General features: G+C 46.1%; 1 protein-coding gene across 1 annotated transcript; it reads left to right on the plus strand.

Moving 5' to 3' along the window:
• Positions 1-235: 235 nt before the first annotated feature.
• Positions 236-4893, plus strand: LOC124702569 (fatty-acid-binding protein 3, chloroplastic-like). Its single transcript, XM_047234720.1, has 5 exons — positions 236-468; positions 1389-1487; positions 2446-2589; positions 2667-2881; positions 4392-4893. Exons 1-5 carry the CDS (start codon positions 264-266, stop codon positions 4551-4553), a joined length of 825 nt encoding a protein of 274 aa, XP_047090676.1. The 5' UTR covers positions 236-263; the 3' UTR covers positions 4554-4893.
• Positions 4894-17933: the final 13040 nt, after the last annotated feature.

Raw genomic sequence — 17933 nt, forward strand, 5'->3', positions numbered from 1 at the left:
TTAGCTTCTTGGGGCCGCTTTGAGGACGCTGATGGAGTGAGATTAATTGGTTCAATTTTTAAATACAAAATAGGAATTTTCCGTCCTCAGGCCGGGCTTGACTTTTGCAGGTCGGGCTTTAACAGGTCCAGCCGGCCCGAAACCTGGCCCAGCCTGAGGTTTGCCCACGCGTAGGATAAGGTAAACTCTGGTCCCGCGTCCTCTTCCCCAAACTCAATCCAGTCTCCGCCTCCCCGCCCAGCGAGAACAAGGTCGCCGCGGCGATGATAGTTGCTACTGTCGTGGCCCCTTCGCTGGCCGGTTCTGCCTTTACAAGGCCCGCTGCGGCCTTCCTCCGCACGCGTCTCCTTTCTCCTGGAGACGCGCTGCCGGGTTCTGCTTCTCGACCGGCTAGCGGCTGCCGCGTCGCGCGTGGCGGCGGCGGCGCACGGAGGCCGCAAATCTCATTCGCAGCGGGGGGAGGCGCAGGTGAGGACACATTCTTCTTTATGTGCACCTCTATGTACCAAAAGCCACATGCATTGTGGTCTTTGTAACCGAATTGGGTAACCGAAATACTCGCCTGAGGATTTTTTTTTTTAATACACGCGTTTGTAAACTAGAATGTGGAGAATAGCTGTGTGCAACTCTGATGCAGGGGCCGGGAAAGGTTTCCTTCCATTATCTAGACAAATATAGAGTAGCAATGTATATGAGATTGAATTTGAAATGTTGGTTATCTTTAAGAGGAGTAACACGTGGATTATCAGAGAAGATGCTTTCACCCCCATTTTAAGTTACACACTTACACTGGCCACTAATTTTCTGAATGAACATCGATTTCAACCCTCTGCATGGCATAGCTTATTTAAGAGTCTACTTTCTAGTACACTAGGTTCCAGCTAGGAAAACTCTACCACGTTTCTGTAAATATATTTCTCTGTGTTGTGTTTCGCCCAAGGATTGGTCACATCAAATAATCACGAAAATGTGCGAGCAACAAACTTTGCCAAAGGCATGTCTTGTGTCTTTTCTTTTTTCTTTGATCACCAATTAAACCCAACTCAAATACAAGATGCAAACCGATACCGACTAGGACATGGAAACTAATTCCAACTCACATATAGGATTTTGGAGAACATTTGATTATTGTTCCAACACTCTGTTCACATACTTAAACTGGTGCTATCTTCTATGACCCAATGCTGCTGACCCAGTTAATAAATGGTGTCATTTGGTAAGACAAGTATCCACATGGTTGGACCTGATACTATGTTGCATTTCACACTTCAGAGAAGAGGATGTGCGCTTATGTTTGTTCTTTGAAATGTTATCCAAGATTAACTTTCAATATCTGAATCATAACTCATAAGGATGACTCATCATTTCCTTTTCTACTTTGGCTGTAGTTGGTGATGCTTTTGTTATAGAAGGCACAACAAATGTGAAGTTCTCTAGAGAGTTAATGGTTCCAGGCTCCACAGAGCCTTTGATCGTACTTGGCACAGGTACATTTTCTTGCTCATGTGCTTCTGAATTAAAATTGGCAGGCTGGCAGTACATTCTTCACCTCCATATCCTCGTAACATAAGAATAGTACTCTTATCCATTCTTTGTTGCTAAAGAACCAATAGTACTCCCTCTGTCTCAAAATAACTTGCTCAACTTTTTCTTGATACACACTAAAAACATGTCTAGATACAACCGTATCTAGATAAACTTGAGCAGCTTATTTTGGGACGGAGGGAGTATGAATTATGCACAAATATGTAACTTTTTATCCAGTAATTTGACAGGTTGACACAATAGGAAGAACAATTTAAAACTTGATGTCATGTGTTCCTGCAGTAGTTCATACTTTATTCCTGGTTGCTACAAACAATATTTATGTAGTGACTTCAATATATAACACTAATATGTTAGTGATCACAATATGCTGTATTACGTGTAAGCGAACACGCTGAATCTGGATCCAACCGTGCTTTAATAATATCTCAGTTTACCCAACTTGTCATGCTGCTATTGTTTCTAACCAAGACCCACCTCATTTACAAGTGGGACTTTTGACATATATATGCAATCATTTTTGTAACAAAAGCAGAGGGGTGAGAAGAGTGGAAGGAACTTAACTAGAATCTTGCATTAGCCATATTTGTAGGCTTGCAATAACTATGAAACTCATAACCCCAGTCGATCAACCTATGGCATCTCGTAGTCATAATCCTGACACCCATGTGTGTTCTGATCTAAATGAAATCAGAACGGAACCAAGTCAAGACTCTAGTTTTGTATGTCATTGCCTTGCCTAGATCAAACCGCCCGGTTCATTAGTTATGTACATTCAATGTCTCTTTCACTCATATGCTAATTGGCATGTGCTGTTATTTGTAAGTATAGTTCATATTCTTAACTTATGACGGTGTTATATTGTTTACAGTTTGCAATTTGAATTTTAGCTCACTCTAGGTTACAGAGACAAGTTCTTTGTCAAAGTATATGCTGCTGCATTCTACGTGGATTACTCCATTGGAGTTGATACCGAGCAGTGGAGAAAAAAGGTTGGCATTGAGGCTTTTGATGCTTCCACGGTTTTTGACTCCATTTTTAAAGGTAAGAGCCAAGCTCCAACTAGCAAAAGCTGAAAAATGAAATTGTAATACATTCTGATAGATCAGTGTACTATGCAGCACCAGTTGTGAAATGTCTGAGTATAACTCTTGTTAGAGATGTTGATGGCAAGACCTTCGTGAAGGCTTTGGATGACGTTATTGCTCGCCAAATAAAAAAACCAACTGCTGAGGAAGAATCTTCATTGTCAACCTTCCGAAATATCTTTTTAGGGCGCAATCTCAAACAGGGAACAAGCATCTATTTAACCTGGTCAGAACCATCAGTGATGCTGGTGAGTTAATGATCAACTACTTTCAACATTTAGATTCAAAACTTTAACATTTTGGGGAAACTTGCAATTGTTCCAAAATAAACTATGATATTGCATACATAAGTTCCCTACAAAGGCTGCCATGCCCCTCATTAGTATGGTAATAAGTTAATATCATTACTACAAACTAGACACAGTGAATGTTTGAACATGTTGTAATCCACCTCTTAGGAGGAATGTAAACCAAACTCTACCTTTTCAATGAAATGAAACGCACCAAACTCTACCTTTTCAATGAAATGAAACGCAAAGGTCCTTTGCGTTTTCTCGAAAAAAAGTTTGAACATGCTCTGTTTGGCAAGATATATACTCCTAGGTACTAAAATCGGATTTGTTTTAAATATCACAATGGATTTATAGTTTCCATTGATAAAGACGAAAAGTTTTGCAGAAAATAGTTACAAGGATGCAATGCCCTAAACAGGAATTAAAGACTACTCTCCTACAATTAGTTGGCAATGCCTTTGGACTTGGCCACGATCCAAGCTGCTGCCTCCTCAATTTTTGCCACTAGACTCAAAAGATCAATCTGCTGTTGAAACATTTTAGGATTTCGATGACTTCAAACTTTTGACCATTGTTCGGGCCTCTGCCCGTGGTACTGATCTGAGTCACTAGCAGTGCAAGGAGTGTTGATAGGTATGATTCTCCACGAGGCTAGGTTACGGATCTCCGATCCATGTCCAACCCATAGTGCAAGGCTCCTCCAAATTCTTCTCTCTAGGCATAAGAACAAAACTCAAATCTATTTAGGCTTAACAGTAGATTGAATTACTTCACTGCAAATTACATTTTGATTGTGAAGGAATTTAATTAATAGTATCTACTTTGCACATAGTCCTGAATCCGAATCTCGTTCTTCCTGACGGGGTTTCAACTCTGAGGCTCTAAATTTCTAGAACAGCTTGTTTTATGAGTTCTGTTATATTACAAACCTAAATAAACCAGCTATAAACTTGCATAGGTATGATTCTCCACGAGGCTAGATTATGGATCTCCGATCCATGTCCAACCCATAGTGCAAGGCTCCTCCAAATTCTTCTCTCCAGGCATAGGAACAAAACTCAAATCTATTTAGGCTTAACAGTAGATTGAATTACTTCACTGCAAATTACATTTTGATTGTGAAGGAATTTAATTAATAGTATCTACTTTGCACATAGTCCTGAATCCGAATCTCGGTCTTGCTGGCCTCTTTCCCAGCTCGAGGTCACACATGCCAATTACTTTGTCCGTGGTTTACTTAAGAAGTAACATTCAAGTGTTTTCCATTTTAAAAAAAAAATAAGTTGTCAGGCACATATCAAGATGCAAATAAATTTTGATCTGACCAATTTTCATTTGAATAAAAAGGAAAATCATTGATACAAGTTTGTGGAAAAAGAGAAATAAAACTTGAAAGATTAACTTGTTGAAATTGATTCCTGATGGCGCTAGATGATTTTTCACCGTGTTACTTCTGCTTTTGTAGGTCTCGATTTCGACAAATCAGGATGCGTCTCAAGTTGATGCTGAGATCAAGTCAGCTTCTGTTAATTATGCTCTATATGATGGCTTCTTTGGTAGTTCTCCTGTATCCCCTACATTGAGATCTTCCACTGCTCAACTGCTTGAAGCTCTCCTTACAAAGTGACACACAAAGTAAGATTGTTTATGGTTCCTGAAGACAAAGTACAGAGAATACTTAAGTAGTTTTCTTGGATATTGCATCTCATATATTCGAACTGGCAGTGCATATCTGTGTTACACTTCTGGGATTTTCTTCAGAATGTCTCTTCAAGTATATTTGAAGTAATATTTGTAAGATTGTTTATGGTTCCTGAAGACAAAGTACAGACTACAGAGAATACTATAGTAGTTTTCTTGGATATTGCCTCTCATATATTCGAACTGGTGGTGCATATGTGTATTACACTTCTGGGATTTTATTCAGAATGTCTCTTCAAATACATTTGAAGTGTGAACATTTGTAAGATGTCACGTGTTTATAACTGCCTACTTACCGGAAGTTTTCCATTTATCATCCTTAAACTTACTAGAATGCCTAAGAGGGGTTGTTCTAAGGCATGTGGCCACTTGGCATGACATAATACTACCTCTGATTGTGGTGGAGGAGATGATGTCTTGTGCCGCTATGATGGCACAGAGGGGCATTGTTGTGGGTATACTTTATGGGTATATCAACGGCATGGCCTAGATCCGGCAAGCCCGGGTGGCCCACAGTTGGTGATGAGGCATGTGGCCCATCGGGCGGCCCAGTTGTTGTAGATCATGAAGGATGAAGTCCAGCCCGAGAACGAGAAGCCGGATCTCTACCGACCTACGAAGGAGGCCGGATCCGTGACGGCCCATGAAGTATCCGGATCCAGCACGTACTTGGAGGAAGGCGGATCCTTGACGTACACGGCAAGACTTTGTACCGTAGTTAGGCGACTTGTATTCTGGCTAGGACTCTCCATGTAAACCCTAGATCCGTGCGCCTTTATAAGCCGGATCTTGGGAGCCTTAGAGGCACAACCACAACTCATTGTAACATCGCGAAAGCGCCTAGATAATTCCAGACAAGCGACGGTAGGCCCTCGTCATCGTGCGGGTGTTCCGAAGCCTGGGTAAATCGCGTACCACCGTCCCGTGTGCACTCCGCCCTATGGCCCCTACTTCTTCTCCCCTCGTGAGGATCCCTCCTCCGAGGTACCGTCGATTAGGCAACGACGGTTGGCGCCCACCGTGGGGCCTGCGGCGTCTGGAGGCCGGAACCGGGAGGGTTCCGCCATGGGAAGCTTCGACGACACCATCGCCGTGGGGCGTGTCCTTTACGCCGGAAATCTGCCGATCGTCCCTCCGGATGAGTGCTTGGATTCCGGCTAAAACCGACCCCGTCAAGCTCTCCATCATCCCGGTTGGCGGCATACACATCTTCATCGAGGAAACCATCGATTCCGACGGAAACCCACCGGTAAGTAGCGCCGACGCGACCGCCGGCGAGCAGGACGCAGTCGCGAAGATCCGATCTGAGACGCAGGAACTTCCTAGCGAAGATTCCGCCTTAGATTTGAAAAAATCAAAACCCACCCAATCCGCCCCTGAGCAGGAAATAAAGGTGGAAGACCAATGCAGATCCGCCTGGGTCTCCCAGGTGTTAGAGAAGCAAAGGTGTCACTTCGTGCACTTCTTGGCCCATACCGCCGGAACCGCCCCTCAAGAAGCCGGAGCTGGTCCCGAGCAGGTTGAGGCCCCGGAAAACAACGCTGCTCCGGATCAACAAGAGGCTGTCGGAGAAAGCGGAGCTCCGGTTGAAGAGTCGATTTTGGGCAACCTAAGCCCAATTTCCGGAGATGCCCAATCCATGGACACTGAAGAGTTCGATCGCAAGGTGAAGGAATATGGATACGGTGATCAGCCCGAAGTTGAATCCGCCCAGCCTAAACAGGTCCTTGCAACCCTGGCGGCGCTGGATCAACGCGAATCAGAGGATGATAACACCTACTCCGACCCACAGCCTTCCCGTGCAGGATCTCCGCTATCGCGGGAGCGTCCGCACAAGGAAGTGCTATCCCCGAAGAGCTGGTCGAACAAGCAGGCATGGAGGCAATCGCGCACTCGGCTATTCTCAACAAACCAATAACCCCTGACGATGCCGCAAATTCGGAAGCTCTAGAAGCAGCAAGACAGGAGATGCTGGCAACAGCCCAGAAGTTCGCAAGAACCGCAGCAGCAATGTTGGATGAAAGGAAAGAAGCCGCGCACTTCGTGGAAAATTTCCACCAGCGGGAGCTTGAGGTTGACGAACAACTGGTAAAAGTCAAGGAACTCCAGCAACACTGGAAGGACAAGGTCACCGAGCTTCGGCGAGGAGGTCGATAAAATCAGGCGGGATGCTATACCTCCCCGCAAGATCACTTTCGCAACCCCCACTGACAAACAGCCACTCGCAACTCCAAAGGATAACATAAAGAAGGCTGCGGAGATCTTGAAGAAAAAGACCGAGGAGATCGACATCGAATACGTCCGTACGCTCGTTGCATCAGCAATGAAGCAGCAGAGCAAGGCAGACACTTCGCGCAGGTTGGAATCCAACCCGGAGCTTTGTGTCTCTACTGCGCAGAAGGACGCCCACAACAATCGACATCACGATGACGAGTCGCGAACTGGATCCTCGGAACGCAGAAGGAAAACCAGAGAACACCCAAATCCAATCCCCATACCATCAAAGACGCCACCGTCAGATCCTAGAAAGGGAAAGGATGCGATGTACACTGGTAGGAACAAGTACCGGAATCCCTCTCCTCCACCCAACGGGTACCCGCGTCCTCCGCCCCCTCGCCGCCGTAGTCCAGTCGGAAACACCAGGCCTCACGGTCCAGGTGGAATCAACATCCGCGACAACGAGCAGCCTCCAAGACACAGAGAGCGTACGCCGGAACCCCGCCGGAGTCGGAACAATGACCGAGAACCCGAGCCTAGGAGGAGTTGGAACGAAGAGCGCGACCCGGAGCCTCGCAGAACCCGGAACGACGAAGGCAACCAGCACCATGGTGAAGGCAGCCATCGAAGCCGGAGTCAACATCGCGAAGGACGGGGAGACTCGGACGGTGGAAGCAAGAGGTCACATCGGCCCCCTCGCAGGTCTCCTTCACCACCACCCAGCGGTGGAGGCGGAGGAGGAGGCGGATGCGGTGGCTGGAGATCTCGATCGCGTTCAAGGTCCCCCCGCCACGGCTCGCGTGACGCACGGGAACGTCTCAACGAATACAAAACTGATTACATAGGCCCAAAGTGCTTCGGCAGGATGATTCGAGAGGAACCAACGCCAAGGATGAATCTCAAGCTACCCGGAAATCTGAAGACCTATGATGGTACCGAAAGGCTGGATACCTGGATCGAGGATTACTATAACGCAGTAACCTTTGCCGGAGGAACCCCTAATATCGCCTGCCGCATGCTTCAGTTGTACCTTGTAGGTCCAGCCCGGATCTGGCTCAGCGACCTCGAGAAAAATTCTATTTTTTGCTGGTTCGACCTGAAGACCGCCTTCGAAAAGCACTTCAGGGGCACCTACAAGAGACCTGCCACAACAAGCGACTTACAGGCATGTATACAGAAGAAAGGAGAAACATCAAGGAACTTCCTCACCCGATGGTTGGCATGCAGAAACGAGTGCGAGAACGTCGACAACCGCACAGCAATGCACGCCTTCATTGGTGGCTTGCAGCGAGGAGGACTCGCTGCGACACAAGCTAACTTGCTTGGTCAATGCAAACAAACCGACGTTGGATGACATGATCACCATCGCCAGCCGATCATACGCCGCCGATGACGACGCAGGCGGAGATCTAGCAGCAACAGCAATTCCCCTGCACCAGCAAAAGAAGAACCGTGACAACGGTAACACCAGCGGCAACAAGCGGAAAAACCCACCTGATGACCAGAAAGGTGGCGGATCCGAGATGGTCGCCATGGCTTTCCAGCGCGGAGGTCAAGGAGGCGGAAGAGGACGCGGTCGCGGAGGCGGAGCCGGCAGGGGCCAGCAGCGTAGTGACGAGGTCACCGCAGCCGGAGCCCGCGCTCCCCAAACCTATGAGAAGTACAGAGACATGCCCTGCCTGGCCCATTTGGACCCGGCTACAGGGAAGTCCACACACACTAACCGCAACTGCAAGTGGGTCAACGATCTGAAAAACGACCCGGAAGCAGGATATAAGCGAGCCCGGAAGCACCGCCCTCGCGGCAAAGGAGGCAAGGGCAAGAACAAAGACAAGGAGGAGGACAGTTCCGAGGCGATGGACGAGGATGATAACTCGCCGGATCCCAAAGCCGGATCCGCAGGTAAATCCAACCCCTTCGAGAAAAAGAGCGTAGGCGCGAACCACACCTTCCTCGGAACCCCAACAGTCTGCGCTACCAAGTCAGCTTTCCAGATCCTGAACGCCACAGTTCCGGCTGTACCGCAGTATGTCAGGTGGTCGGAAGTCCCGTGCACATTTGATAGGCAGGATCACCCTACCATTGTGCCAAAAGAATGCTACGCCTTAGTTGTAAGTCCCCGCATCGACGGGTATGACTTTTCCAAGTGCCTCATGGATGGCGGAGCCAGCCTGAACATCATGTACCTGGAGACTCTGGAGCGGATGAACCTTACCAAGGAGCAGCTTAAGCACAGCACCACTGAATTTCATGGTGTGGTTCCAGGTAAAAAGGCGAATTCCCTCGGCAGCATCAGACTTCCCGTGGCCTTCGGCGATGTTAATAATTTCCACGAAGAGATGATCACGTTTGAGGTCGTGCCCTTCAAGAGTTCCTACCACGTTATCTTTGGCAGGCCCACCTACCACAAGTTCCACGCAAGAGCATGCTACATCTACAACAAGCTCAAGATTCCGGGTCCAAATGGTATGATTACCATATCCGGAGACTACAAGAAGGCTCATGAGTGCGAGTTAGGCGAAGCCGCCTTCGCAGAGTCTGTGATATCTGGAGAGGAGCTGCAAGGCTACAGAGCCGCGGTGGATCCGACTGAGATGCAGACCACCAAGAAACAGATCTCCGAACAGAAAAACTCCTTCAGGGCCGCGATAGAGACCAAGAAAGTCAACTTCAAGGAAGATGACGCTACCAAGCAGGTCTCAGTCGGAGCCAACATGGACCCCAAATAGGAAGACGCGCTCGTCGAGTTTCTCTGCGCTAACATGGATATCTTCGCATGGCAACCTTCTGACATGTCCGGAGTACCAAGGGAACTCGCCGAGCACTACCTCAACATAAACCCGGGGGCTAAACCGGTGAAGCAAGCTATGCGACGCTTTGGAGATAAGAAGCGCCGCACCATAGGAATGGAATTAGCAAAGTTACTAGAGGCAGGTTTTGTAATAGAAGTAATCCACACTGATTGGGTCGCAAATCCCGTCCTTGTACCCAAAAAGAACACTGAAATACTAAGAATGTGCATCGATTACTCCGGCTTGAACAAGCATTGTCCGAAGGATCCGTTCCCTTTGCCGCGCATTGACCAAGTCATTGATTCGACGGCAGGGGCGGAACTTCTGTGTTTTCTTGACGCATATTCCGGGTATCATCAGATCCGGATGAAGAAGTCCGACCAAAAGGCGACCTCGTTCATCACCCCATTTGGCACTTACTGCTATGTTACTATGCCCTTTGGCTTGAAAAACGCAGGTGCCACCTACCAACGTACGATGCAGCGGTGCTTGAAGGACCAGATTGGCCGGAACGTACACGCTTACGTCGACGACATCGCGGTCATGACCCGAAAAGGATCCGACTTGATCAGCGACCTTACAGAAACCTTCGAGAATCTCCGACGGTACAAGATGATGTTAAATCCGCTGAAATGCGTCTTTGGCGTTCCAGCCGGAAAACTCCTTGGCTTCATTGTATCTAATAGGGGCATTGAAGTGAACCCGGAAAAAATCAAGGCAATTTTGTGCAAAAAAAGGCCAACTTGTCTCAAAGATGTGCAACGGCTCACTGGTTGTGTCGCAGCAATCAGCAGGTTCGTTAGCCGTCTTGGCGAGAAGGCACTTCCCCTGTACAAGCTATTGAAGAAAACAGACAAGTTTGTCTGGGACGAGGCAGCGGATGCAGCTCTTCAAGGGTTGAAGGACATACTCACCTCCCCACCTATCCTAGCAGCACCAGGAGAGTCAGAGCCTATGATCCTTTACCTGGCAGCTACAAATAGAGTCATCAGCCTCATCATCGTGGTGGAGCGACAGGAAGAAGGACACGAGTATGGAGTCCAAAGACCAGTCTACTACATCAGCGAAGTGCTGACGGAATCCAAACAAAGATACCCTCACTTTCAGAAGCTAGCCTATGGAGTATTCCTGGGCAGCAGGAAGCTGAGACACTACTTCCAGGAGCATCCAAGAATGGTCGTGAGCAAAGCTCCACTGTCAACGATTCTCAATAACGCTGACGCAACAGGACGCACAGCAAAATGGGGCATTGAATTATCCGCCTTCGACATCAACTACAAAGCCAGGACCGCGGTCAAATCCCAGGTCTTGGCAGATTTTGTCGCAGATTGGACAGAAACTCCGGATGCAAATTTGGAGCCGGAACCAGAGACATGGGTTATGCACTTCGATGGATCCAAGCAGCATCAAGGCTCAGGAGCCGGAGTCACCCTGAAGTCCCCTACCGGAGAAGAACTGCAGGACGTCTTGCAGATCCACTTCGAAGCTACAAACAACATGGCGGAATACGAGGCTTTACTACACGGACTGTGCATCGCTAAGGAGATAGGGATCAAGCACATTATTTGCTGCGGAGATTCCGACCTGGTGGCACAACAAGTAGCCGGAACCTGGAACGCCATAAATTCCGTCATGGCGGCTTACAGAGACGAAGTTGACGAGATCGCCAAGTGCTTTCTAGGATACGAAGTCAAGTACGTTCGGAGAGACGACAACGCAGCGGCAGACATGCTATCCAAGCTCGGATCCGGTAGAAAACCAATTCCGCCTGGTATTTTCCTGGAGCACCTACGGATACCCTCGGTGAAGGGCGCTAACCCGGAAAACCCAGATGTGGCAGTATCTCCGGCTACAGAAGTGATGGCTATCATTCTGGCTTGGACGCAGCCTTTCCTGGACTACCTCATCGATCAAAAGCTGCCTGAGGACGAGGTCCTCGCGCGACAGATCATCAGACGAGCAAGATCCTACACAATTGTTGATGGACAGTTGTACAAACGAAGCGCAACAGGGGTATTTCTCAAATGCGTCTTTAATCAAGATGGCATCGAAATCCTCAGAGAGATCCATGCAGGGGATTGCGGGCATCATGCCGCTCCCAGATCACTCGTTGCAAAAGCCTTTCGGCTTGGATTTTACTGGCTCACAGCTAAAGAAGACGCTGATAAGTTGGTAAAAACTTGCCGCGGTTGTCAGTACTACACTACTCAACCAAATGCTCCAGCCCAAGAGCTGAAGACCATCCCTATCACCTGGCCGTTTGCGGTCTGGGGGCTTGATATGGTTGGTAAGCTAAAGAAATCATCTCCTGGCGGTTTTGAATACCTCTTGGTCGCTATTGATAAGTTCAGTAAATGGATCGAGGCAAAGCCAGTGAGAAAATCCGATGGTGCTACGGCACTCAAATTCGTCTGCAGCCTCGTAACGAGATTCGGCATCCCGCACAGCATAATCACAGACAATGGCACGAACTTCGCGCAAGGAGAATTGAATGATTATTGTCATGATGTTGGGATCCGGCTAGACCTGGCATCCGTGGCTCATCCGCAGTCCAATGGTCAGGTCGAAAGAGCCAACGGACTCCTTTTATCCGGAATCAAACCACGCCTTGAAGAACCGCTGCGTCGCGTAGCCGGAGCTTGGGCAGAGGAGCTGGACTCTGTCTTGTGGAGTTTACGAACTACCCCCAACAGGTCAACAGGATTCACCCCATTCTTCCTGGTATACGGATCCGAAGCTGTGCTCCCCTCTGACATCATCCATGATTCACCGCGAGTCTCCGCCTACAACGAAGATACTGCTGATGAGGCCAGACAGCTATATGTGGACTTGATCGAAGAAGCTCGGAATTTAGCAGACCAATGTTCCACCATTTACCAGCAGAAACTCCGACGCTACCATAGCCGTCGAGTTCGGAATCGCTCGTTCATGACCGGAGACTTGGTCCTCCGCCTTCACCAGGTGAAAGATCATAAGTTGCAATCTCCATGGGAAGGACCCTTCGTCGTTAGCAAAGTGCTTCACAACGGATCGTACTACCTCGTCGATTTCCGAGAGCTAAAAGACAGACCTGCCAATTGGCACCGGAAACGCAAACGGGAGGATCCGGGTGACATCTACGATGAAACAGAACGTCCTTGGAACATTGCACAGCTACGTCCTTTCCACACTTAGCATAGAATTACATACTTTGTAATAATATTATACATGATCAATGAAATAAAGCTTTTGGTTCACTCTATGAGTCATTTACCTCCTTTACTTGTTCATTTTTAGATCGTGTATGCTTTTCCGACTAAAACCGCAGAGCTGGATATTTCCGCCTAGGCGTGTATGAAAGTTGTGATTTTCAAAAATCGTCCCTTAGGACGTAAGCTTAAGTTTTCTCGGTGGAAATGTTTTCTGTTGCGAATTCGTGGATTCCTAGTAGCGATTTCCGGCACCTTGGCTGGGGGCTTGTTTCCGCGGTTATTGACAGATTGCCATTGGGCTTCGTCGCCGCTGGCGAGCATTTCCGGCTAAAGGTCTTCCGGCTCGCGGAAGGTCAAGCGAGTAAGCCGGAAAACATCAAAATCAGCACTTGCTTTCCAACAAAACGAAACATGCAAATACTACTAAAGGATAGCAGGATAAGTTGTTTCCGCCCATGCATAAGTGTTTCGTCCCTAGCTACTTAAGAATTTAAAGTTATATTACAAACCCTCGCTAGGGCCAAAATGATGCATTGTTTTTCCCGCAGGAAGAAAGTTTTCACTCTCCCTTAGTAGGAGAAGTTTTGCCCTCCGGGTCCCCTTCCTCGGCATCCTTTGCCGGAGAGGACACGTCCTCGTCACTTTCTTCCGTCGAAGCTGCAGCGCCGTCCTTGGGTTCCTCTTGGGGAGCATCCTTGGAGCTGCTCCAGGTAAAATGGGTGCCGGATTCCGCAGGCCGCGCCTCCGCGTCACGCTCCTTCTGAAGTTCGGCTTCCAGGGGCTCGTCTGCAGGAAGCACGAACTTGTCGTAGAATTCTTCATGCCGGATCCTCCGCGCGATGCGGGTGTGATACGTCTCCAACGTATCCATAATTTCTGTTGTTCCATGCTTGTTTTATGACAATACTTACATGTTTTGCTTGCACTTTATGATGATTTCATGCATTTTCCGGAACTAACCTATTAACAAGATGCCACAGTGCCAGTTCTCGTTTTCTCGCTGTTTTTGGTTCCGGAAAGGCTGTTCGGGCAATATTCTCGAATTCGACGAAACGAAGACCAAACCTCCTATTTTTCCCGGAAGCGTCCAGAACACCGAAGAAGGGTCGGAGAGGGGCCAGAGGGCCACCACACCATAGGGCGGCGCGGCCTGGCCTGGGCCCGCGCCGGCCTGTGGTGTGGCGCCCCCAGGTGCCCCCCTGCGCCGCCTCTTCGCCTATAAAACCCCTTTCGACCTAAAAACACCAAAACTCTTGACGAAACTCCAGAAAGACTCCAGGGGCGCCGCCGCCATCGCGAAACTCCAATTCGGGGGACAGAAGTCTCTGTCCCGGCACCCGCCGGACGGGGAAGTGCCCCGAAGCCATCTCCATCAACGCCATCGCCTCCATCATGCTCCGTGAGTAGTTCCCCCATGGACTACGGGCTCTAGCCGTAGCTAGTTGGTATTCTCTCCCCATGTACTTCAATACAATGATCTCATGAGCTACCTTACATGATTGAGATTCATCTGATGTAATCGGTGTTGTGTTTGTCGGGATCCGATGGATTGTTACATTATGATTGTCTATCTACAAAGTTTATGAAGTTATTGTTGCTGCAATCTTGTTATGCTTAATGCTTGTCACTAGGGCCCGAGTGCCATGATCTTAGATTTGAGCTTTATACTATTGCTTAGATTGTATCTACAAGTTGTATGCACATGTCACTGTCCGGAACCAAAGGCCCCGAAGTGACGAAATCGGGACAACCGGAGGGGATGGCGGTGATGTGAGGGACACATGTTTTCACCAAGTGTTAATGCTTTGCTCCGGTGCTCTATTAAAAGGAGTACCTTAATATCCAGTAGTTTCCCTTGAGGCCCGGCTGCCACCGGCTGGTAGGACAAAAGATGTTGTGCAAGTTTCTCATTGCGAGCACGTACGACTATTATTGGAAAACATGCCTACATGATTAATGATCTTGATATTCTGTCGTAATGCTATTTCAATCCTATCAATTGCCCGACTATAATTTGTTCACCCAACACTTGTTATTGGAGAGTTACCACTAGTGTAGATAGCTGGGAACCCCGGTCCATATTTCATCATCATATACTCGTTCTATATGTCAACTGTTTTCTGGTGCCATTGCTCTCATATTACTATTACTGCTGCTGTGTTATTGTTACTACTGCTCTCATATCATCGCTACTTTCACATCACCCCCGTTGCTAGTGCTTTTCCAGGTGCAGCTGAATTGACAACTCAGCTTGTTAAGGCTTATAAGTATTCTTTACCTCCCCTTGTGTCGAATCAATAAATTTGGGTTTTACTTCCCTCGAAGACTGTTGCGATCCCCTATACTTGTGGGTCATCAAGACTATTTTCTGGCGCCGTTGCCGGGGAGGCATAGCTCTACTCATAAGTTCACCTGGGGAGTACACTCTACCTCTCTCGCTGTTTTTGTTTTACTTTATTTTGTTTTGCTTAGTTTACTTTTGTCTAGTTTATTTCAGTTTTGTTTTACTTTCCTCATATACCCAAAAATCCATAAAAATTTGAAAAATCGAAAAATTAAAAATTGCTGTTATGGGAGAACCTACAACCTACTTGGAGCTTATAGAATGTTATAATTGTTATAGAGAATCAAGAACTGGTAAAATAATGAGTGCTATGATAGAAAAATGGAATACAATTGCTAAAATCTTGCTTGAACGCCATGATATAAACTCGTTGCTCTCAACAGGATACTAAACATCTTAAATTTCAATGTGGCTTTAGTGAGGAATTTTTAATTAAGAACTATAATCGGAATTGCTATATTCATTATGGGTTCGAAGAGGTAGAACAATTTGTCTTATTTATGGGAGCCTCCGAGATAGAATCCTTCATGGTTGAGAATTATGTAACTTGTGTTGTTTGTAAGGACCTTAAAGATTATGTCTCTACTATCCTTAATTCTTGCATAGAATGCTACAGTAGGAATCCTTATATCCTCGATTATAAAGAGAGACACATTAATGCACAAGAATGCACTCACAATTTGCAGGAACCTGTGGAAGAAGGAATTGATGAACCTGAAAGCTCATTGGATGAAAAAGAGGAGGAAATTGAACCTGAAAGCTCATTGGATGAAAAAGAAGAGGAGAGCGACGAACAAAAGGAGGAAGAATGGATTAGCTACCCATGCCAACCTTCTAATGAGAGTAACTCTTTATCTCTTACACTATTTCATTGTCCTCCATACTTACCGGAAGAGGTTGAATGTTATGTTCCTGTGGATTCTCTTGAAATAGTACCTATGAGTAATACTTGTGAGAATGATTATGCTACTGTTATCTATGATAATCCATGCTACTTTGATAAATCTTATGATAATGCTTTGTTTGTGCCTGATGTCGAAATGCATGGTACTCAAGAATTTTGTTTGGCAAATGTCTATGATAAGGCTCTAGATGATGGTCCTATGTTACTTGATAATATTAATTGTACTACTAATGAAAATGGGATTGGAGAGTTCTTGACTTATTCTATGAGTCCCATATCTATTGAGATTGATCAACTACCTTGTTATATTATTAATAAAAGTAAGTTTGAAAGTTTTAATTCCACTATTCTTGAACTTGATAAAAATTATGTGTTTGGAAATCATGAAAAGTATGCTGCATGTGATAGTTATATTGTTGAGTTTATTCATGAAGCTACTGAAAATTATTATGAGAGAGGAAAATATGGTAGTAGAAATTTGCATGGTACTAAAACACCTCTCTATATGCTTAAAATATTGAAGCTACACTTGTTTTATCTTCTTATGCTTGTCACTTTGTTCTTCATGAATTTATTTGTGTACAAGATTCCTATGCATAGGAAGCATGTTAGGCTTAAACTTGTTTTGGATTTGCCTCTTGATGCTCTCTTTTGCTTCAAATACTATTTCTTGCGAGCGCATCATTAAAACTGCTGAGCCCATCTTAATGGCTATAAAGAAAAGAACTTCTTGGGAGATAACCCATGTGTTATTTTGCTACAGTACTTTGTTTTATATTTGTGTCTTGGAAGTTGTTTACTACTGTAGCAACCTCTCCTTATCTTAGTTTTGTGTTTTGTTGTGCCAAGTGAAGCCTCTAATCGAAGGTTGATACTAGATTTGGATTTCTGCGCAGAAAGAGATTTCTATCTGTCACGAATCTGGGCTGTTTTCCCTGTAGGTAACTCAGAAAAATATGCCATTTACGTGCGTGTTCCTCAGATATGTACACAACTTTCGTTAGTTTTGAGTTTTCTGATTTGAGCAACGGAAGTATTTTATTAAAATTCGTCTTTACTGGCTGTTCTGTTTTGGCAGATTCTGTCTGTGTTTTTTGCATTGTCTCTTGTGGACTTTAAGCGAGGTTTTCTAGACGTAGAGGGCTGTAGCTAATGTTTTATTGAGTTCTTGCAATGTGCCACTACAGGACCAAGGTGGATTCAAATTTTTTTGAGTACTAACCCCTCTAATGAAGTTTATGAGAAGTTTGGTGTGAAGGAAGTTTTCAAGGGTCAAGAGAGGAGGATGATATATGATCGAGAAGAGTGAAAAGTCTAAGCTTGGGGATGCCCCCGTGGTTCATCCCTGCATATTTCAAGAAGACTCAAGCGTCTAAGCTTGGGGATGCCCAAGGCATCCCCTTCTTCATCAACTTATCAGGTTCCTCCCCGAAACTATATTTTTATTCGGTCACATCATATGTGTTTTACTTGGAGCGTCTGTGTGTTTATTTTCGTTTTGTTTATGTTTGAATAAATTCGGATCCTAGCAATCCTTGTGTGGGAGAGAGACACGCTCCGCTTTTTCATATGAACACTTGTGTTCTTCGTTTTACTTTTAATGTTCAATGATAAAAGTTGGAAGCTATTGCACTTATTTATATTTGGTTGGAAACAGAAAATGCCTCATCATGTCTTGGATAATTTGACACTTGGCAATTGTTTTGAGCTCTCAAGTAGATCATGATTAAGTTTTTTCATGTAGTCTAAGCCTATTAGTGGAGAACTACCGTAGAGCTTGTTGAAATTGGTTTGCATAATTGATCTCTCTTAAGGTCTAGATATTTTCTGGTAAAAGTGTTTGAGCAACAAGGAAGAC

The sequence above is a fragment of the Lolium rigidum genome, chromosome 3 (genome assembly GCF_022539505.1).
Source record: "Lolium rigidum isolate FL_2022 chromosome 3, APGP_CSIRO_Lrig_0.1, whole genome shotgun sequence".
NCBI lineage: Eukaryota > Viridiplantae > Streptophyta > Magnoliopsida > Poales > Poaceae > Lolium > Lolium rigidum.

Bases quoted from the DNA above. Each gene is read 5' to 3' on its own strand.
- LOC124702569 (XM_047234720.1), top strand. From the start codon at position 264: ATGATAGTTGCTACTGTCGTGGCCCCTTCGCTGGCCGGTTCTGCCTTT. The intron at 1,488-2,445 runs GTACATTTTCTT...AGCTCACTCTAG, and splicing joins TTTGATCGTACTTGGCACAG to GTTACAGAGACAAGTTCTTT. The intron at 2,882-4,391 runs GTGAGTTAATGA...CTGCTTTTGTAG, and splicing joins CAGAACCATCAGTGATGCTG to GTCTCGATTTCGACAAATCA.